The following is a 22,968-nucleotide window of genomic DNA, read 5'->3' as shown; positions in this document are numbered from 1 at the left end:
ATCTGTTACAGACTCTTGTTTCATCACCGTAAAGTTTTATTTTTATGGAAATTTCAGTTTGTAAAAGATGTAAAATTGCAGAACAAAGCGAATGAGAAAGATGTTGTGTGATCTTGGCAGCAAACTGTGATGTTTTCTGATCAATATTGTTGCAGAAACATGGAAAAATCTTTCAATATATAAAATCTGAAGCACATCGCTTGTGCTTTCCGTCGTGACTTTTACAGAAAAGTGAGCAGACAACATCTTTAGATGCTGTCAGATTAATAGAAAAGAGTAAAGTCTGAAAGGAGCTTTAATTTCGCTGTGCTAAGTACAGCAAAGCTACAAGTACCTTTGTAAATTTTCTGGAGTGTTTACGTCATCGTCATACAGTGTGGGCTGCTCCAGCAGTGTACCTGTAGAGGCAAACCATAGCAACACCCAATGAACTGTCAATGTTTGCTGTATATTGTACATATGAAGTGTTTATTACAATTTCCTGGGTTTTAATAGTACTCACCAATGACCCAAGGCTTCTCTTTTCCAGGTCCTGCTCTGCAAGGATCTCTGTATTCCTCAAACAGGCAGTGATTCTGCTCCAGATTGTCATCTAGATAAACAGGAAAACATGCAAAACAAAATATTATGATGAAGATGCTGTTAGAAAAATAAGAAGAAATTGCACGAGACACAGACACACCAGGTGAGCAGTTGTCGAAGTTGAAATCGCCACAGAGCACATCGAAGACGACGTCCTCATCGGGCCGTCTGTTGGCAGCTTGAAAATCGCCGATCCACTTGGTTACCATGTTCAGCTGCTCACAGCGAACGACCCCCTCACCTGACGAGAGAGCACAGACAAGCTGTCACAACCCCGACTTATCTTTGTTTTCTTGTGAGAAAATGAAAAATGTTGAGATTATCCGAGTAAATCTGCAACTGTCACTTGCCCTCCGGTGCGTGAAGGTGTGTGCAGTTGAAGTAGCCGACGACTCGCTGCCGTTTCTGATTCTGTCCGATCAGCACCTGAGAGTTTTAAAACAATCACTGCATCACATTAGAGTATTAGTCATGTTTATTTTTAGATTTATTTCAGACGTTCACACCATCGTGAACGCAAAAGTGAAATAAAAACACACAAAATGAAAAACGAAACAAGAAAGAACCAAACCGAAACCTGAAATAATGTCTGAAAACAAGTTGTATGAAGTTGAACTGATCAAACCTTATACTTTAACACCTCTTTAGATTCAATATGAATCCTGCAACACAATGAGGACAACAAGCGCTGACTGCTTTACCCTTTAAAACACACTGGTGGATTCTAAATATAATAATATTATCTTCATATTATCTTTGAACAATCTCCAACATTAAATCATTAATCAGAGCAAGAAACTGTAAAAAAAAAAACTAAAAAATTAGGAGATTTTTAACTTTTCGGATCAAGTGTGACGTACAGTTTTGTCAGAAAATTCACTAAATTATCTAAAATCAAGACATTTTATTAAAATCAGTTTGTTTTACAGGTCTCATTGGAAAAAAAAGGGTAATAAAGACCCGCTCACACCACAGACTGTAAAAAACTAAGAATTCTGCACTTCTGAGTGTAACTGAAAAGCAATGATTGACTCAGCTGCAATTGCGTCATATAACAAAAATTCATCTTTTTTGTTCAGTGTTTTTTTTTGCTATACTACACATAGGACAGTATCTAAGTCTCTCTCCCTCCAGCCATGGTTGTGCTGTTTCCATAAAGTTTCAGAAATTTAAATTGAGCCCACAGTGAGTAAAAACATGTGTCAGGAGCAAAATGTGTGTTTTTAGATGATATAAGGGATCTCATCTAGCTTCACTCACTGTTCTATAAAAATCCTTTGCAGTGTATTTTGTGTCTTGTTTTGTTTTTAATGAAAAATCTCAATTACCTGGTTGAAATTTAAAACAACAACAACAACAAAAATAAATGACAAAAATCTAAGCTGTCTCTCTGTCATTGAAAAGTCTAGAATCTAAGTTTAAGCAAGGCAGCGTTTCTCATCAGGACCACGATTGGCTTTCAAACTAATTGCGATGTCCAAATTCAAGCCTTAAACTCACATTGAAGGTGAACTTTCCGCACTCAGTATGTAATCTAGAAAACAGTCTTCAAACTCTAAACATCCATCATTTTGTACAGTGAGCCTCAAACATTCAAGGCAAGAAATAGTGACAAAAATCAGGAGTTTAGGTAAGTCACCTTAGCAGAGAGGAGGCCCTTGGCAGCCAGTGCGTCTTCCCCGCGGCTGTTGGGAAAGCAGTGGTACTGGGCCTCAAGCACGGGGAATCGGCTGGCTAGGAAGAGGCCACTGTTGAAGAACTTAAAGGAGGAGCATCCGCACGGCGGCTGGCAGGCGTACACACCAATGTCATACAGTATGTGTCCATACACGGGTTTTAGTGCATCGGTGAGCTTCTGTGCTGCCCTCTTATCAAACACCTCTTCTAGGCACAGAATGTCAATGTTGGAGGGAAACAGTGACGACACCTCCCAGGGCACGTCGTCCTGCTGCCGGAGACCCTGAGACAGCAGAGCTCGGGGAGCACTCCGATGACCCGATCGGCCCTGCTGGTTAGAGTTCTGGTTAGAATTGAGGAGAGGGGGAGGCGACTCAGTTGGCGATTCTTCTGTATCATCACAGGGCACACAAACTACATGACTGTTGGACTTTGACATCGGAACAGCTGTGTCAGAAGGCTGACTAACCGTGGGTTGTACCTGTCTGTCTGTTGCCCCGTATGTCACTGAGTTAACTGTGGGGAGGAAGCTGCTGGAGGGGCTGAGGGTGCCGCAGCTGCTGGGGGAGTCGACAAAGATGCGGATATGAGGTCGACACACACCCTGCACAATGCGCTGGCCGATGGCGGATGCCCTGTGCTGAGTGTGGCCAAGGTTGTTGAAGCGAGCCAGGCTGTCAGGCAGCAGACACAGGTTAGCGGTGGCGAAGCCAAATGACGCCTTTCCTACCAATTCAAAGCCTCTGTGTGTCTCGTTCTCCGGCGAAGACGGCGGCTCTCTGTGGTAGTAAAACGGCCGGCGGCAGGCCTGAAGAGGCGCCCAGAGCAGAAAGCCAAGGAAAGCCAAAGGAGCAGTAGCGACAAACAGAATGAAGAAAACAATGGAGCCGAAGAAGACTTTGAGTGGGTGTAGGTAGCACTCTTGCTCCAGTCGCTGGGTTCGCTCCAAGGTGGTGGACTTGCACACAGCAATGAGGCGATCCAGAAACCAGAAACACGGCAGGATGAAGGCCCATCCCACAGCGTGGACACCTGCAACAAACCCATTAGGAAAGGGAGATGCCTGCAGGGCCATGCCTCTGCACCGTCTCTAAAGAACAATCAGGACGAACAACATCGGGGGATTTCCTGTTCTGGCCTCATTCCTCTGCAAAGTCTCTCCCTCATGGGCTCTGCTGGACACTGGAACAGGAGAAAGAAAACAAAATGTCATGAAAATGGCTCTGTCGTTGCCGCCCATGTCAACATTTACACTGTGGGCTCTGCGGAATAACTGTCTTTTGAGCTCATGCCCGAACATGCCGTGGTGGAAAACATAAGCAACAGACAGCTGTACTGGCATGAATTCAGTACAGTCAAGTTCAGAGGGAACATCAGACCGGCTTACTGCACGCTTATGCAATGCATTATGATCACTTTTAAAGAGAAAAACATGGTGTAAACAGCCTGTAATCCAGCTGTCCCCATCTGCACAGTGTTGGTAACCACTGGCAAAATGAGGCTGAAACAAAAAGTCTGCCTGAACACCACACCTCTGTGTGTATTTACAGACAAAAAATACAGTCTAAAGTCAATGGGTGTGCCAACAGTACAATGCACTACAAACGTTTTTCTAATCTACTACTGCCACGTTGTCATTTGAAAATAATAACTGAGATATTACACAAGCACAACATACGATACAATGACATGACTTCAGTCTAGATGCTCTCCAGAAAGCAGCAAATGTCATTCAGGATGCTGGGGTTTTTTTTTTCTTTGCCTTCTGGTGAACAAATGGCACGTAGGCGGTGTTACAACACTGCATATTTCATAGTGAAAATTCACACCATACTGTAAACACTGTATTACTGTGGAGCAGTCCTTTCACGCTCCTACGAGTGGGGGTAGGCTTTGTTTCAACATTAAGTTGGACAAATTGAGCAAGTCCTCCTTTAGAAAAATGTTGAGCATCGAACATTTCACTTTCTGCATTGTGGGGAATTTTTACAGACCAATTTGTTCCTCTTTCGCATGAGTCTGTATTGTTACAGCTTTCTGTCAAAAGTACATGTCCTCTGCTTCTTTTCCGTTTTTCTTAGGGAGGAAATGCACCCTCGAGGGCAGTGGTATCTGAGGCTATAGCCCCGAATTTTTTTAGAAGTAGTTTCATAAGTAAGTAAGGATTTCAAAAGTTCTGACCACAAGACCTCAAAAAAATCTCATGTTATAGTCACGTACATCAAAAACAATGGGACGCTATTTGAGTGTTTGTCTGAGTTTGATTTCTTTATCTAAATTCAAGATAGTTTTCTGGTGTTGTGTATTTTACTATGTGGACTTTTCCGTTTCAGTCTCACAGCAGGATGTTTGCAGCAGTGACGTTACTGTGTGTATGGATACTACAACAGCTAATCAATTAGTTGTCAACTATTTGATTCAATGGCAACTGTTTTGATAACTGAATACTCTGTTTGAGTGATTTTAATTTCTTAATAAATAAAAAAAAAAATTTAAAAATCAGAATTCCTCAAACTTTGCTCCTGAAACAGGAATATTTCCGGATTTCTTAACTCCTCTATGAAAGTATACTGACTGTTTTTAGGTTGTAGCTAAACAAGGAAGTCCTCTTGGTCTGTGCGAAATTGTGACTGACATTTTCACTTTATTTTTTTTTTGGACATTTCATAGACCAAACAACTAATGAGTTAATTGACAAAGCAATCAACTGATTAATTACAAAATAATCATTAGTTGATGCTTCCAAATCATAAAAATAACAAACTAAATATGGTAACAGGTAACAATGAAAACACCTTTTTTAGTCATAGTGTAGTTAAATAAGTTATCATAAGGCTTTGGATTAAAATGTTGTCAGCTACATAGGCAGCAGATTTGCTCTGATTGGTTAAAGACATTTATTTAGGGTGTTGTAGCACCTAATAGGTGAATGACTTCTCCTCACCAGCTCCTACATATTATATTCTTGACTATTTAAAGAGCCGGTCATCCATAATACGAATAAATAAAATTCATGACCTTTTTTTTTTTTAAAAAGACAAACCAGTACATATGACTGTAGCTCTGGAAATCATCTGACTATTTTGAAGCAACACAGTTTGAAAACCAGTGATCTAGTTAGTCTGTACGAGTGTAATATCCACTTTACCTAGAACACAGTGTGTCACTTTTTATATTAACTCTACACAGAAATAACTAGAAAATGCTGCAGTTATCAGTTTAAAACTTAAAGATTTGTGAGCTGGGCTTGACCTTAAATGTGCCCTAATATGTACACCGCAGAGTTTGGTTTTAGTTCCTTTTTCTATCACATTTAGGAAGTTTAAACATCTTGTTTAAGAAAGGTAGAAACAGAAAGACCCCATTAAAAGCAGCCCTTTATAACTGAAACATTCATCTTTTCACAGAGAAGTAATGTTAGCTCTCTGCGTCTGCACTCATACAGGTAAAGCGTCTCTAGGTGAATTTCCCCACCGCCCGTGTGTAGGTATGCTAACAGTTTCGGTTGTTCACACTTTCGAAATTACATTTTTGTCCGCGTGTACGACCGTTAAACGTCGGCGTATTATTTTACCATGTGGCCACGAAAAGTCCCACACTTTGTAGGTGGCTTTCCACAGCCTTGGCGTAGCACATTTTAATTATCTCTAATGAAAGCTGTCACCTGTCATGTCGCGCAGCTAGCTTAGAACACTCAGCTAACGTGAAAGAAGAAGCCCAGATGGTCCCTACCTCAAACAAAACTGGGGCAGTCCGTCTCCTGAGCCCAAACAACGAACAGCCGGGTAACGTGTTGATATTATTACATTTATCTACTAGTTTTTACTCATTCTAAATGGAAACTGGCAGCTTGAAGGCAGAAAAGCAGCCCCTCTAAAGTCCTTTTGAACATAAACCCTCCGTGCTCTCAGTGGCTCGTGGCGTTACGAAGCCACGCCCCCCATGTCGTTGTCATGGTGTCCGGGGCCCGGCTGACACGTGACCTCACCTGCAGACAGACCATAATGTCTGCCGTCTGTAACCCAGTGTTTGATTAATTTTCCCAGCTCATTAAACAGAGTCCAGTCTGCGTTTTATTCATGTTGTATCGATTAATACAGTTTTAGCGTCATTTCTTTATTTATTGCCGATAAATTAAATATTAATTGATAACAACTTGACAACAGTAAAGTCCACTGTGGAGCAGCAGAGGAGCTCAGATATCTTTAGATGTTAAGCCTGATAGCTGCAGAACGTTCAAGTTTCAGAGTAAAATTAATGTTTACTTCAGACAACCAATAGTCTGCACACTGAAAAACTGACATACTTCATTTTAATGCAATATGAACACATTCAAACCTGTGCATTATGAATATTGTGCACATTTAAAACTCTGTGCAATACCAGTTTTTCTACATATACAAGAATCTGTGCACTAGCAGTCTTTTTCTACTAATCTGTGCAGTATAGATAAAATCTGTACAATTTTATTACTTCTCTATCAGTATTTCTACCCATGAAAGACTCAGTGCAATACCACTGATATGTGCAATATCATTGTGTTCACATCTAGAAGAAGAATTTGGACAATCTGAAATAATAACTACGTTCATTTTTTTCCCCACTGATATTTCTAAATGTAATTTGCTGCTGTAACAATGCAAATGTCTCCAATGCAGGATTAATAATGGCTGATCGTATTGTATTAAGTGTACCGTACAACAGGGTCATTCCACTTTCTGTCTATGATCCCACAGTCCAAATTAAAATCACTGTATTTGTAGCAACAATCAAAAATGAAAGTGTGCAGTGGCGGCATTGGTGCATGGGAGAGGCTTTGTTAGGACACATCTAGTGCCGCCCACAAAACTTTAATTATTAACTTGATAATTGCACCATTTTAGAGTAAAATGAACATAAATTGTGAGACACTGTGTTCTAGGATAAGTAAGTTTAATTCTCACATTTATCACACTATAATAGGGGCCGCGAGTTCTCAAACTGTGTTGCTTGCAATCAGTCTTATTTACGATGATTTCCACAGATATAATCATTTGTAAAGTTGCGTCTTACAAATACTAATTCTCATCAATTTATTTAATAGTAATTTGGGTGACTGAGCCTTTAAAGAGCCCTTGCAGGTGCTGGTGTGAAGAAAAATCTCACCAAAACCAAATACCCCAAATGAATAACCACAATAATCAGAGCAAATCTGCTGTCTGTGTTACTGACACAAAAAAAACAGCTGTCCTTAGCCTACTGACAGCTTATGTAACTACCAACAATAAAGTAGTAAAATGTGTTTTCATCGACACTTGGTTTTGCATTGTCATATTTTGGTGATTAATTTATTCATTGCAGAAGTTACAATCCATATGTAACCATCTTGAAACCATAATCATAAAAAAGTGTTTCTCCACGCGGGGGGCGGATTCAAGCGGGCCACGGCATTAGCAGAGTAAAATCTGGCCCCTTGAAACAACCTGCAACTGGAGCTACATCCAGAACTGCTCCTCTATTGTTCCTATACAGATGCATTTCAACAGCACAGAGCTTCCCATTCAGCCAAATCCGAGCAAGTAGTTCTGACTACCAGAAAATCTTTACACTGACTTTGTACCAATTCAAGCATCCTATATATATTGTCAGTAGAAACTGTATAGATTGAATAAAAATGTTTTTTTTTATATGCAAAGAAAGAATCTGTACATGCATTCACTGGCCAAAGCGTGTGTGATTTAGGGTTGGTGTTAGATTTATCGCTACCTGTTGGTTTAAATAATCTATTTTTATATTGAATCCATATCTATATATTCATATGTGTTCATAGTGCTCTATTCATTCTGTTTATACTATAGCATACTGGACATACCATACTGTAAATAACGTGCTTTGCTGTTGCTTTGATGTTAAGCTGCATTTCGTTGTCTTAGTACTTGTGCTCTGTGCAGTGACAACAAAGCTGAATCCAATCTAATCTAATTTAGTTGCAGCAGGGATAAACCTACTTTAAAGAACTCTGCCAACAAGTGATGAAAAAAACTGCTGAACAATGTAAGACTGAGCCAGAAGCTGCAGCACAAAAGACAGAAACAAAAGGCTGGACTGACACTGTGTGACGTGGGTGGGAGTCCTGAGCAGAACAAGAAGGCCTTTGACATAAGAATCTTATGCGTACTTATGTGCACTCATGTAATTTGAACTGTGTAGGAGCTTTATCAGCTATTAAAACAGCACAACTTCAGCAACAATTTAGGCTTTTAATCAAGTGAGAGCAACTTAAAAAAAAGCTTATTTTACTGCATATGTATGCACTTCAAATGGCAGTCTTGCCTGCATTAATGAATGATGAAAATACATTACGAAAAAAAAAATGACTGTTTAGCCTCCAGCAATTTGCTAAAACAAAAAGTTGTGCCTCTCCGATGTGAGAAATGATCTCAGCCTATAAAAAGTGTCTGGTTCTGCTGCTGTCTCCATCACTTGTCAAATAAACAGCTTTTTTTTTTTTTAGTTTGAAGATCAGAACCTCTGCATTACTGCCCACATCCTTAATTTCTAGCTGATTATCAGGTTAGATCCATAACAAACTCACTCATGTGGTACCTCATGAGTCATATAGAACATCCAGGTGCTCTTTCACAGATGAAAAATTACATTGACCCAGTATACAAGTTGAAAAGTTGTAGGATGTTACGGTCCGTGGTGTGGTGCCGTTTTGGTCATATGGACTTGTGATCATTGTGTGGGAAGATGGCCTGTGAAGGCCCAACTGAAGATAGTGCTCCAGAACCACACCTGCCGAACATCAGCGATGATTGCCCTGGAGCTCCCAGCCTACTTTCAGCCTTGGTCTCCCCGCCTCTGGTGACGCCTGATTGGACCACCACCACTCCTCCTCCACCCCAGCAATCACCTGGCTATAAAAGCCACTAGCAACCTTGGCTGGGATTTAATGTGAAGAGTCAGTCCTGGTGCCTCTCGCTCTGTGTGTTTAGTATTTTGTGAAATGTAACTTCTGTTGGCAGCTGCTAACTTGGTGGGGAGTTTTCAGGTGAGTCTCAGTGGAGACTATGACTCCCGTTAGCAGCTGTCTATCTTTGTGAAGAAGTTACTCGTGTCCTGTGTGTTCGTATACTGTGTTTTGAGGCACTAGTTTCTTTTATGTGTGGATGTTGCTGTTAGATTTAATCATGGCTGAAGAGTTTTGTTTAGTTTGCTGGCATTTCGGTACTCTGTTAGCCTTTGTTTGGTTCTTTGATTTTTAGCAAGATCCACCGTCTTCTTTTGTATTGTCACCATTCTGTTATGTTCATTTATGTTATTGAGCAATAAATTGCTTTGCCTGAACCATTTCCGTCTGGTTTCTTGTTGCATCCAGCTGAACTTAGAGGCTGGATCGTAACACAGGGACTTACTGACATCTGGTCGCAGATAACCTCTGTGCAGGTGCGGAACCAACAGATTTAAAACTCACCTGTCCCTGCTTCCATTGTCTTCTTAAACAGCACTATGTGATTTCATATTATTTTGTTATTTATTTTTTTAAATTTCATTTTATCAATTTCTTTTGCCTTTGATTTCTTATTTTTTTTAAATTCTATTTTATTTAAACGTCATATGTTTAGTCTGTTGTGTGGTGAAATTGTGTACCGCTGACAGCACGACATATCATAAAGATTACCTTAAACCTATTACTACTACATGTATTTTAGTTAGAAATTGATTAAGAAACCATTATTGATATATGTGATTATAGCTTAAATAAAGGAGGCTGTTCAGTGTGGCCATGCAAAGTGGAAATAAATAGGCAAATATTTGATTTAAAGGCAGCTCACAATCTGTAAATTTGTATTGTTTTGCACCAAATCACAGCCACGCAACACTTATCATGCCCTGGTATTTATTGCGCTCCAAATTACACGGGTGCTACCAGAACAGGAGAGGCTTCCCGTCCCTCTTTGCCATGCTGCAGAGGCAGGTGAGCACAAGCAGCAGGTCCTTCTGAAGTTTTTCCGGCGCTGAGGTCAATATGAGCTTCCTCAGAAAGTCTGGGTTGTTGTAGTCCACCTCCTGGGGGCTGTACTCTCCAGGCCTCGACATCAGGATGCTGTAGGTGTTGACGATGAATTCGGTGAAGCGAGGGTGAAGTGCTGCTTTGTACCCAAGCTGGCTCAGCCTCTCCATGAGCTCTGCATACCTCTGGCTGAGATAAAGCCGGTAGCCTTCGTCCAGCTTCCCCGTCAGTGGGTGTGTGCTGACCTGCAGCAGAGAAAGGAAGGTTTGAGACTTCCTTCTGTGTCTTTGAAGGGGAATTTTACTGTCAGTGTTGAGTTTCTAAATGAGGTGAGCTCTTATGTGTGCACTGCTAAATCAAAAGGGAAGTCAGCTCAGTGATGACGGAATAGAAGTCTGTGAATAAATAACGATCACTGGGAGATTCCTCACCTCGATGATTTTCTCTGCTATGTTGAGCACTGTGAAACCATAGAACCTCTTTTGGCCCTGGAAGACGTAGGACATAATCCTCATGTCCAGCTGGTAGGAAATCTCTCCGAATAGCCTGTCTGGACCTGCCATTAAATCATCAGAATTAAAGCCAAAAACAAACCAAAAAAAAAAAAGAACCCTTAAAGGGCTGCTTTATCATTTCTGCCTGTCAGGTAACACTCACCTTTGACTTCAAGAGGAAACTCAGGCTGGCAGCTCTGAAGCTCCACTTTCTCATTTGTGTCCGTGTGCATGGAGCTTTGGATGAAAGACTTGAAGTCGATGGGAGACGAGGTGCGTTGCTCTTGTCTGGCTGTGGTTTGCTGCACCTCGCTCCTGAACTGTCTTTCGTTTTGCCACTCATTGAACGACTTCGCTTCTGAGGCTGAGCAAACAGGTAAAGACAAAATTGTTAATGAATGTAAAGTCGAGCAGATACTTTAAACACACACAGACCAAACACTCTGAGAAATATGTGTGTATTAACATGTTTTAAAGATATAACAGTCAAATTTCTTTAAAAAAAATAAATAAATAAAAATAATAAAAAAAATTGGCAGGAGATTTAAATTATTTCTTTTTTTTTTAAAACTCAGTACATGAATCATAACAGAAAATGATACTGATTTTAGTTACAGGACAAAATAAGGAAACGAGGAATGAGGGAATACGTAACATTTGTAGTTTTTATGTTGTAGACATATCATTAAATTATATTTTTCACTATAGATATGCAGTTAAGTTTGAAAATGTCCATGTTTTTAACTATAGAGTTACCGTTAAATAAAAGGAAATGTTATTTCTACTGTGGTTACACCACATTTGCAAAATATAGAAATCTATTGTTTTGTACTATAGTTTTACCATTAAAACACAGTGTCCACCTTTTTTTATTATAAATGTGCAACTAAAATACAGGAAAATGTCCTGTTTATCATTATGTTATAGATATAGAACTAAAATAGAGATAGCGCCTTGTGTGTTGACTCAGCAGAGATGATATTACATGAAAACAGTTGTTCTACAAGAGTTTAACTCTATTCAGGACTTTCATGTTGCCGTACGCAGAAGGTCTTTCAGGGTCCATTAGACCACAAGAAAGAATATGTGCAAAATATTTGTTGATATTCATTACAGACTTTTATACTATGTTTAATACATTTTCTGATAAGTTGATGTATTTTTGGTGCGTGACAAACGTCCCTCTTTTTATATTTAAAAAGAAATAAAATTTTTTTTAAAAAAACAAAACACCTGTCACCTAAACCAAATGGCCTGGGGGCCAAAAGACCCCAAAAGTCCTGAATAGGTTTAATATTTGAAAGTATTACAGAATGTATGAGAGCCTCATTGCACTATATTCCATGTTTGTTGTCACGCATGCTTTCTTTTACATAAATGAAGACATTTCCATCATAAACTGATGCATTAAAATTCCCCAGCATGCAGGAATTTCAGTGTTTAACATCCACGTTTCTAAACAAAATGCCCTGGGTTCTCACTACACTTTCGATCTTTAACTTCCCGTACAAGCCTGGACGTACCTTGAGATGACTGAGCAGAGTTATAATTATTATTTTTCCAGACTCCTGAATGAAAATCTGAACCTTTTCAGTACTTTTGGTTAATATATTTTATTCTGATCGAATGCTCTTTTTAAGTTGAATTTGAATTTGACTTTATTATTCGCTGAGTGCACTGCCTTGCACGAGACTCTTCATAATCTTGGTTTTGAAAACTCTATAAATTACATCTTTTTTTTTTATTGCTAACATAAAAAGATTAGAATGTTAGCTTGTAAATAGAACATAGTTTTCTTGGTTACAACTTGAGTCCGTTTTTTTTTCTTGTCAAGTGTTACTATAAAATGCTGGACCTACATTTAAAGTTACAACCATTAAGAAGTTTAACACTTAACGGTGCAAAATTGAATTTGTATGTGCTTACTATTTACTATACGACTTGGGCGAAGAAATGCAAAACATTTCTTTGACTTAAAACACCTCAACATTGACATGTGCTCTTAAAGATACACAAATATATTTTTTGCTCTGTTTTAAAGCTAACTGTAGTTCTGAGCAGCCACACTGACATATTTACAACAAACTATTGCTGCCATCTAGTGGCAAAGAAAAGCACGATACCTGTCATTGTCACCAGAGTGTCACCGTTGGAGCTCTGCATCTTGTCTCTCAGGTCCATGTTTTCCTTCACCACACTCAGCCATGACTTCAGCTCATCAAATTCCTGCCTGAGCTGATCGCTTTTTAAGTGCAACGCTGCACAGGTTTGCTCCAGATCCATCCTGAGGCTTCGAGTTTCACAGATGAACCACAAACAGCGAAAATGTTTTGGACACTAACAAAATCGAATCATATCAAATCAATGGACAACAGAACAGAACACTCCGCTGCCGGGGTGTGATTTTGTCAGGATTCTTTTACTGAAATACAAAGAACAGACGTCAGGTTTAAAAAAGTTTCAATACTTGAAAGCATGAAAGTTAATTAAGTGTAGAAAGAGAAGTTTGACAAAAAGAAGAAGAAGAAGAAGAAGAAACACAAGGTCCACTTTGTAACAACTTTTTACATTTTTAAGCAGTGGATGAAGCTTGCTTGGTTGTCGTGGAGACAGGTCAGTTGATATTTAAGTTCATCATCCACTGCACTATTTTTTTTTTCTTTTTTTAGCCCTTTTCATCCCTGCTGGTTTATTTGTCAAGCATCAAAGTCCACTCTGGACCCTGGAAATAGAGTTTAGCTTGACAAAACAGTCCCAAGGTCCACTGAGTAGCTTTTTTCAGGGTTTTTACAGCTTCACACAGTCTTCATCTGGTTAAAGAATCCAACACAGACAAGAAGTCTTGTGTGCTATAATGCCAACAAATGTATCCCCACTTCTACTGAGCAAACTTCTTCTGATGAAGACTGAGAGGAAGCTGAAAACCCTGAGAAAAACCTGCCATGTTCAATGATTTTGCATGGCATAGGATACAATTTTCTAAACCAAATACAGTTTCATAACAGGTCATACACCTCATAAATAGCTTCACAAACTGTAACTTCCATTGCCCCATCTACTTAAAGGATCATAAAAAAATAGCATTTACACAGGATAAAGCAAAAGCAGTCCTTACCTATGTGGTGAATACACACTACAAAGCAAATCAAACATTGTGATTATGGGAACTCACTTCTACACGTGATCTGAAAACACATTTTAATTTTTTGTATGGATCGTCATGCGCCGGTCTTCCTGCTCAGCCTCCCCTTGCTCTTCCGATGATGGCGAGAATATACAGGAAGACGTTGATGATGTCCGTGTACAGGTTAAGAGCGGCGAAGACGTATTCCTCTGGACTCAGGGCCAGTTCTTTGTTGCCAAGCAGCAGCTGTGTGTCAACCGCCAGGAACTGTAACACAGAGAGAAATTCACAGCGGTCAAGTATAGAAAATCAGTCAACGTCTGGCTGCTAATAATGAGGTACATCATGATATGCTATGATCACAGTGGGGAAATTTGCACTGGTACAGCAGCAAAGGGGATAGTGCATACATTAAAGGAATATCAGTAGAAAAATTAAAAAAAAAATATGAATGGCTCTCTATAGATCAACTTTAAAAGGTAGGTCAACGAAATTACAATAAGATGCATTTTCTAACATTTACGAGTATCTGGCTATCCAGAGAGCTTCGATACTAGTCTCTAATTTTTCTGCGTACATCACAATACAGCAGCGAAGAATCAAAATAAACATGACGCACTCATGCCAATTAAACAGTGCATTTTAAAAACAGTAATAATGTGTCTCTGCGAGAACAACATTGCTCGATTCAATCCAGATCTCACAGTCGAAAGTTTTCACAGGTATTTCTCAGGTAGAAGCTGAAATGACAGCGATTGAAATCAAAATTGCACGTTTAATTCAAGAGCAAAGGTGGGGTACTACAAAGCGGGATAATAAGTTAGCAAGATAGCCTAAAGTCAGACTTTCCAATATCGTGAAGGTGGCTCTGTTTAACCTGCTAGATCACCATAGTAACTGATGCTGCACAGCTAACATGGTTCTGTTCAAAGATTTAAATTAGCTTGAATAAGCGTCTTCCTTGCACAAATCCTTTTCTTGATTGTTCTCTATGAGCGACACAGACTCTCAGCTGAGGTTTTATCTGCACCCTTTTAAACCGTACATTAATAATACTGCTATATGAAGCCACGCACTTACAGTAACACCAACTGAAAGCACTGCAACGGTAATCAACAAATGCATAAGCACGTGTCTATGCTTGGTATTGATTTGCTGCCAAGTCCATTTTATTCTGCTGGTACTGCAGCTAATGGAAGACAGACTACGAAGGTGGTGAGAAATCAGAGAAAATTCAAATAAAAACAATAATTTCACTTTGATTTGGCCAAAAACGGAAGTGATTTCCACGTATCCTTCATTACGGGACAGCATCAGACCTTGTGCAGTTCAAAGTTAAGAGTTTCAGAGTTCTAAAGTGAAGAGCAATTACAACAGGTTGCTCTTGAACGAAGCAGGCATCACACAACGCCTCTTTTTAAGGGAGTGTTTACAAAGAAAGTCTCGAACCACTGCCCTGACATAAACCATCTCTGATTGGGGGTTTAGGTCTTGTTAAGTCAGCCAACACAAAGACAGCCTGGCCGTGACAAACCTGCTTCACAGTACACTCCTCTGATTAAATGTCACATTAAATACAAAAACAACATTTACACAAGCAGAAAATACATAAGAATGTGGACAAGCAAGTTCCAGCACATCTAATACAACGTTGGCAACATGTTTCAGTAGCTGCAAACACAAAAAAAGCGGAAGCGGTTTCAGCAAGTTTTGTTTTTACAGAGTCAGAAGACCAAGGAGTTTCAGTGGGTTCACATTATGAACGTCAGCTGGGAGGCGTTGTTGAGCACCACGGTTTTATAGACAAGACATAATGCGATGCTGTAACTAACTGATAGCCAGTGCAGGAATGTGGCTACGGAAGTGATCTGATCCAAAGGGTTCTTTCTTGTTAGGACTGTGGCAGTGAGATTTTGGACTAGCTGTGGACTGAAGGGCATTTCAACTTTTACAACTGACAAAAAACAATAATAATAATAATAATAAAAACATGTACAGGTTTGTCTGCACAAGACAAGAAGCCTTACTCTTTTTGTATATTCTTCAAATGATAAAAAAAAAAAACAGCAGTTTTGTTACATATTCACATTGCATTTGAATAGTTTAAATTGAAGTTTCAGTGCTGTCACAGGAAATTCAAATGTCCAAAAACTGTGATTATAATGTTTGTATCTCTCTCCTTTTTATGTGATTATATGCCTTGATGTTTTTTTCCTGTTTCACTGCCCTGAGAAGGCCTTTTGTAAAACAGATTTGGAGGAAATGGACAAACAAATAAACCTGAAGGTTCCTTTTAATGCATATTGAATTTCCCTTCTGGGATAAATAAAGTATTTTTCATTTAATTTCATTTCAGGGTTTAAAATATATCGGTCACTGTCCTTCTAACGTTTATTTAAATAATGATGAACATATAAATGTAAAAGGTCAGTTGGTAGAATTTGTAGCTGGTTTATGCAACTGTTTTATTTTTTTGTTTTTTTTACTGCCATTCAGACTTCAGACTTGTTAGTTTGAAACCTGAACTTACTTAGGGGTTACTGAATGCCACAAAACAGTGCCAAGAGGTAACTGCAGTAGGGAACTGTCTCGGGACTTACACAGGTGAAGAGTAATGCTCCCAGTCCGGCATACACAATGTGCAGAATCCTGTCACGGATGAAGATGCAGAGGATCCCAAAGACAATCAGGACGATCAAACAGACGAACAGCACACCATAGCAGGAAGTAAAGTCGTACTTGGTCTGTGGGAGGAAAACAAAGGTGGTTACCTCCACATCAAAGTGTGTTCAGTGATGTACGTGACGCACATAGATGCATACATGTAGGTCAATTACAAACCTGCAGAGAGAAGAGGACCACTGTGAAGCACACAAACGCTGTGATTCCCACAGCCATGACCACAGACTCAGTGTCGTGGAAACTGGCGATCATTCCCACCATGTAGGACATGCTGAGCGTCAAGATGGACTGAAACAAGAAAGACAAATACGCTTCATCAGCACTGCTGCACATGTTTGAGTCAAGAAAAGTTTTATGGGTTGGATTAGTATTACCTGGGTACCTGATGTGATTTAGAAAATACAACCACATGTCTGTGTTTTTGCAGTCTGGGTTGTACACAAATTTATTGACCTTATTTGTGAATATGACATTATTAGGCTGCCGTCTAACGACTGTTGAGCCTGCTAAAAGACAGAAAAGCGTTCTTTCCTAATGACGTCATCCATATCCATCCATGTAAGAATCCTTCGAGATCTCGTTTTATGTATTCGAGTTCACTCTTTTGGTAAATCCGTCTCTATGCTGTGTTGTGAAATGAGCCTCCTGAATTTGCATCTGAAATGTTTCAAACTTTCATTTATAACAGCCAGTGCAGCTCTGCTAATTCCCAAGTGGGAAGAGAGACGAAAAGTGCCACGAAAAAGAAAAAAACTTTGCCTGAAAAAATACTTAAAAACTCCACCTCAAATCACCAAGACACCAATTTACAAAACTAATACTATAAAAGAATCTCTGTGTTTGGTGACTCTCAATTTTTACTTTACATTTAGACACATGGCAGATTTGCATGTAATTAAGATCACAGATGATCGCTGATTATTACAAATTACTAGATGTCCTCAAATAACACTAGTCCAATGTGAATGGGACATAAGAAATAGGAAATCATTTTGTATTTACAACAGTGATTAGTGAGGCTTGCGTCATTATAGAAAGTCTCTTACTGCAACAGTCAGCTTCTCAACTACTACATATGAGTGGTAGCTCTTCTCAGCACAGAAGCATCCTGAGCTTCTTTTAAACCACGTCAGAATATGAAGCTGTGTATCCAATACAAAGGATAACAGAAAACGGAAACTGCTTCTTTCCCCCCCTCCCCAAGAGGACACTGATTTGTAAACACAAAGGCCAACATGGCAATAGTTCAATAATGGGGATAAAATACCACTGGACTTCCTGAGCTGCGACTCCCCTCCCCTTCCTTCGTTTCCTAGTTTGAAGAAAAGAAAAAAAACAGCTGAGCGGGCTTACCAGCGCAATCAGGTTCCAAGGGTGTCTCCGGCGAACGCTTCCACAGCAGCTGATCACGCAGACGGACACAAAGAACACGGCGTAGGACACCAGATAGGTCCAGGTGTTCACTATGACAAAACTCTTGACTTCATCCACGAAGGTGAAGACGGCCACGAAGGCGAACGTCACCATCAGCTGAGCAGTTAGCACCAAGAACACCTGGAGGGAAAGGCAGAATAATATTAGGTGGTAGGCACAGATGACACTTATGAATGTCTGTATCTTAGCTCCATCATGATTTGTTATTTGTAGGTTTTGTTAGTCTTGTTTTCAGAACTTGATTTCAATTTAATTTGGAGGATAGTACAGCCAGGGTCAGGAGTGTATGAATACATTTCTGCTTGAATGAAAAGAAGCTTCTTGGCATTTATTTATTCCTGTCACATTTTTAATCAGTGTTTTTTTTTTTTTTTTCTTTTGTAAAGTCCTCCACCTCTATGGAAACAGCACAACTGTGGCTAGAAGTACAGAGCACTCAAATAGTTTTTCTGTGCAGTATGACACACTTATAATGCCATAAATTATACAAAAGAAAAGTTATATTTCATTATTTATCAATTTTACAAAAATTCCAAGTGCAAAGAGCAAATGGTTCAATTTTTGGCATTTTTTGAAATGAGGCACAGAATAAAGTGGATTTGATGGAAAATGATTTCGAAAATGACTGAATAGCGCTGCAAAGTGGATCAGGGGTTAGCACCGCTGCCTCGCAGCAAGAAGGTCACCGGTTCGCGTCCCGGTGAGAACACCCGGGACCTTTCTGCGTGGAGTTTGCATGTTCTCCCCGTGCAGCGTGGGTTCTCTACGGGTTCTCCGGCTTCCTCCCACACAGTCCAAAAACATGTTGAGGTTAATTGGTGATTCTAAATTGTGGATGGATGGAGTTCACCCATAGTTAGAGACTATTTGATCTGCATGTCCAGTATGAGGGATTCTGTGTCATGTTGAGAAATAACCTGAAAAGTTTAGGCCTTTGTTTTTAATAATTCCGGGGAAAAAAATCCAAAAACATGTTGAGGTTAATTGGTGATTCTAAATTGTCTGTAGGTGTGAATGTGAGTGTGCTTGGTTGTCTGTCTCTAAGTGTAGCCCTGTAATAGACTGGCGACCTGTCCAGGGTGTCCCCTGCCTTCACCCTGAGTCAGCTGGGATAGACTCCAGCCCCCCACGACCCTAGTGAGGATTAAGGTGTGTATACATAATGGACTGATGGCTATTGTATCCATATCTATATATTCATGTGTTCTATTCATTCTGTTTATACTGTAGCATACTGTACATACCATACTGTAAATAACGTGCTTTACTGCTGCTTTGATGTTAAACTGCATTTCGTTGTCTTAGTACTTGTACTCTGTGCAGTGACAACAAAGCTGAATCTAATCTAATTTAGTTGCAGCAGGGATAAATCTATCAGTCTAGGATTAAGCGGTGTATAGATAATGGATGGATGGGATGGATGAAGAGCGCATCACAGATGACTAGTTCAAGAACAGTCGCAGAGTTTTTTGGTGGCTCTGATAAATCAACTCAATTTGGTAATTTAAAAAAGATAACATCCCTTTGAAACCCACCAGTTGGATTTGGATTTGGGTTCAGCAACGTAGATTGCTTAAAAGGTCCACTTATGGTTCTCTGATTGCCAACACTATCTATAATACATTTATACATTCAGCAGTATTCATTTGAACTTTTCCTCAATCAAGTGTCTTCTTACTTTTCGGATAAAGGCTCTTCTTATGCTTTTGTTATCCAATCCAAAATCAAAGTCCTGATTCTCGTGGAAGGCCGGCGGATCCTCCTCGTTAACGTAGACATCATCTGAGGGCGCACAAACCAGAAACACCCAACTGAGTAAATTGCACAACGAATATAGTTCCACACTGAAAAAACATGCTAGAAATTAGGGCTGCACAATATACTATTTCAGCATTGACATTGCGATATGTTCAGAAGAAACACATTATGCAACAACTTTCTTTTTTGCTGCTGGACACAAAAAGTAAACGCCTACAGTTCTCATTTTCCATGACTAATGTAGAAGATACGTCTGTCTGACAGAACTGTAAACTATGACTATAAATAATTTACTCAGATTCAAGGACTTTTTGCATAAACAAAATTTTTTCTAAACTTTATTTACAAGACAAAGAGTTCATGGACACGCAGGCTCCACATGTGCACAGCAACATATATTTTAGCTATAAAGGTTTCAAATCAACTTCTGCACCCAGTGTAACTCACGAAAACACAATTATTCACATTGTTTTGGTGCAAGTCCTTCACCAGGCAATCTCCTACGCACCGGTCTCATGAAATAGATGTGCAAAGAGTTCATTTGCCTTATATTTTGGCTACAGTAAGGATGATGTTGATGGAAAATAGGTATTCTGATGGCGGTGTCTTGTAATTGTTGCCATCACTGAGGCAACAGCTAATTCATCTGAGCCAGATTTGAATGTCATCCAAAGCAAAAATATATATATTTTGAATGCCTTTGCCAGTGTTACACCAAATAAGAAAGCTTACAAAGGGCTTTTTATAGCTTCTTTTTCATTTCTTTATTTTTTTTTTTTTTTTTTATCCAGATGCACCCTCCTACACAATCACCCCAGTCATTCTAGATTGACTCAGTCTCCCAAATAGAGCCATCTGGTGCAAATTCCTGCATTTTTACACATTTCAAAATCTGTAAGGTTTTTTTTTTTTAAAATTTATTATTATTCCAATATTTTGAAGTACAATTAGAAATACTAACCATTTAAATTTCCATCAAATCCTGGGCCTGGTTGGGAATATGGAGAGCAGGGGTTGGTGTATCCTGAGCCTCCATGGGGGTTATTGGCCATGCCAAAAGCTCCAGGAACCCCCGGTGCAAAGGCAGTGGGTGGAGGGAAGGGCAGACCGCCGGGTGCAGGCCCGGAGACCATGTTTGGGCCGGGCATGGGCGGCATGCCGAACCCGACAGGGAAGCCTGGATACCCAGGGGGAGGTGTCTGAGGGGCTCCAACCTCCACGGGGGTGTACTCGGTCTTCTCGGTGGTCATCTCTGCCGCAGAGGCAAGAAGGATGCAAGTCTGGAATAAGTCTGGGTAGCACAAAATCCACAAAGGAAGAGTGTTATCGTGCAGAAATAAACAAGGATGCTGACAGTTGACGCCGCGTTACGTCAAAACGGCCGGAGAAGTCACGTGACCACGGCGACTTCCGCGTGGACATCGTAACAGATAATTACAATTGTTTAATTAAAACCGCTATTTATATGCATTTTACAGACCGTCTGGGTTTCTCCAACCGAAGCATTTGAAAGCCTCACTAACGGCTCGGGTTTCACGTTTGATGTCAATTAGCCGCATTTACAAAACCAACGCGTTTCCCTCGAGACTCGAAATTTAGGCCACAATTGTCACTTTCAGTCATCAAACGACCTTTTAGCCCACACATTGAACACCCCACAAGCTACCTGAGCTAAGGCAACGCAAATGAATGTATCTAACATTCTCACAAAGACCGAGTTAAAGCGTTGTTTTTTGTTTCTGGTCAAATTTCACAGCATAATATGGCCATGTTTGTCCACAAGGGAGGAAAAACTAACGAAAGGCTGCAAAAAATGAATAAAGTTCGCACGACGGCAGTCTTTAAATACTACTCACGTTAATTTGGAATCCCAGTTGAATTTCTCTTGAATTATTTGTGGATTTTTCTACCGCAGTTTCCGTGATTTTTTAAGGCACTCTGGCTGCCAGGAAACTGCTCTCCCACGGTCCCCACGAAGCGGAATGTGATGCGTTTAAGGACCGTGCAATAGCTCAGTGAGATGCGTTTGAGTCCCACTTCTGAAGCAGGTTGGGAGCGTTAAATTCTTCAAACAGCTCTCTGTTTATAATGTGAGATTATAAATTACACATGTCAGTTCCAAAACACAGTGTTAAAAAATAAAGCTTTATATCCACAGTGTTTTTTTTTGGTTTAATTACGCGTAACGGCGAAATTTCTTCAACATACCACCACATTTGCTGAATTCCCAGCCACTTCCAGAATATTAGAAAATAAAGTTTTCGTTGACTCTACTAGTTGAATTTTCCACATAAGTGTTCTCGGTAACGCTTCTGAAAAGAGCTAAGATATTAAAAATGAGAAAATTCGATATCTTGGCCGTGCACTGAACGCGCCACTCCTGCCTTTGATTTTTCAGATAGTGTTTGCTCCGCCCGAAATGCGTCAGTAAAATCGAAAGTTAAAAAAAACAGAAAAGTGAAGGTGAATCAGTGACACGGTCTTCCCAGACACATGCTTTTTTTACATGTAAATAAATAATTCTCACATGTTGTCATCGGTTTTAGCTTTTAGTTGAACCTCCAGATGCCAAGTCTTGATTATTGCATAAGTAAATGATAAGAGTGTGAGATAAAAAAAAACAAAAAAATCTATTTGACCTAAAGTAATTGGCTGGCTCCACCACATAAATGCTCAAATGATCCAATATCTCACCAAAAATCAGACAGGAAACAGCTTTATGTAACAGAACATAGTTTTTTCTCCTTCCCTGTTCCATCAAACATGTTTGGAGTGCTCAGGTTTATCCGCTGTCCCTAAATATGAAACTGTATATTAATTATATCAAACGGTTTAAACCTGCAGCTGTTCCAACAGTAATATGCTGCTGACAAACTGATGCTTCACTATTAACAGCCCAATGAAGTCATACATAATAATATAGCAGGCAGAGGGACCAAATCAGGACCTTGTGTTTTGCCAGCATCTTCTTTCAAAAGGGCAAAACTGCAGAACGTTACCATATGACGTGTAAAAATGTGGCATTTGCCTCCTTGCATTTCTTTTGATCTCACATCCGGCCCACCCTAAATAATTACAGAGGAGTATAATAGTATTTGTGTGTAATTTTGTGGTGGTTATTGTCTCTTGTGGCCCATCCAATATTAGGTATTATATCCTGCCTCCTCCCTAATATCGTGTCTAAATCTCTTTTCCAGAGGTTCTCACACTTCTCTGTGTAT

The 22,968-nt window shown here is 39.8% G+C and overlaps 3 protein-coding genes across 7 annotated transcripts in view; all 3 read right to left on the bottom strand.

Moving 5' to 3' along the window:
- Positions 1-6,175, bottom strand: part of smpd5 (sphingomyelin phosphodiesterase 5) — a 7,505-nt gene extending 1,330 nt beyond the window's left edge. The window contains exons 1-7 of one of the 5 annotated variants that reach the window (XM_008285708.1): positions 5,992-6,174; positions 2,729-3,441; positions 2,222-2,602; positions 933-1,008; positions 683-823; positions 503-592; positions 335-398 (exon numbers count right to left, since the gene is read on the bottom strand). In XM_008285708.1, coding sequence (XP_008283930.1) covers positions 335-398; positions 503-592; positions 683-823; positions 933-1,008; positions 2,222-2,602; positions 2,729-3,334 — 1,358 coding nt within the window. In that variant the 5' untranslated portion in view covers positions 3,335-3,441; positions 5,992-6,174. Of the gene's footprint in view, positions 1-334; positions 399-502; positions 593-682; positions 824-932; positions 1,009-2,221; positions 3,442-5,991 lie in introns of all 5 variants that reach the window. The other 4 variants (XM_008285710.1, XM_008285709.1, XM_008285711.1 and 1 more) reach the window with 4 other exon arrangements.
- Positions 6,176-10,124: 3,949 nt separating this feature from the next.
- LOC103360061 (speriolin-like protein) lies at positions 10,125-13,059 on the bottom strand. The gene is made up of 4 exons (XM_008285706.1): positions 12,873-13,059; positions 10,913-11,113; positions 10,687-10,811; positions 10,125-10,500 (listed from the first exon to the last, which is right to left on the bottom strand). Exons 1-4 carry the CDS (start codon positions 13,030-13,032, stop codon positions 10,168-10,170), a joined length of 819 nt encoding a protein of 272 aa, XP_008283928.1. The 5' UTR covers positions 13,033-13,059; the 3' UTR covers positions 10,125-10,167.
- A 90-nt stretch (positions 13,060-13,149) lies between these two features.
- grinab (glutamate receptor, ionotropic, N-methyl D-aspartate-associated protein 1b (glutamate binding)) lies at positions 13,150-21,733 on the bottom strand. Its single transcript, XM_008285705.1, has 7 exons — positions 21,604-21,733; positions 20,709-21,038; positions 19,668-19,771; positions 17,909-18,109; positions 16,715-16,843; positions 16,474-16,617; positions 13,150-14,140 (listed from the first exon to the last, which is right to left on the bottom strand). Exons 2-7 carry the CDS (start codon positions 20,995-20,997, stop codon positions 13,988-13,990), a joined length of 1,020 nt encoding a protein of 339 aa, XP_008283927.1. The 5' UTR covers positions 20,998-21,038; positions 21,604-21,733; the 3' UTR covers positions 13,150-13,987.
- Between the last annotated feature and the right edge of the window lie 1,235 nt (positions 21,734-22,968).

The sequence above is a fragment of the Stegastes partitus genome, unplaced genomic scaffold (genome assembly GCF_000690725.1).
Source record: "Stegastes partitus isolate 25-593 unplaced genomic scaffold, Stegastes_partitus-1.0.2 Scaffold413, whole genome shotgun sequence".
NCBI lineage: Eukaryota > Metazoa > Chordata > Actinopteri > Pomacentridae > Stegastes > Stegastes partitus.
This window is presented reverse-complemented; position numbering and strand designations above follow the sequence as displayed.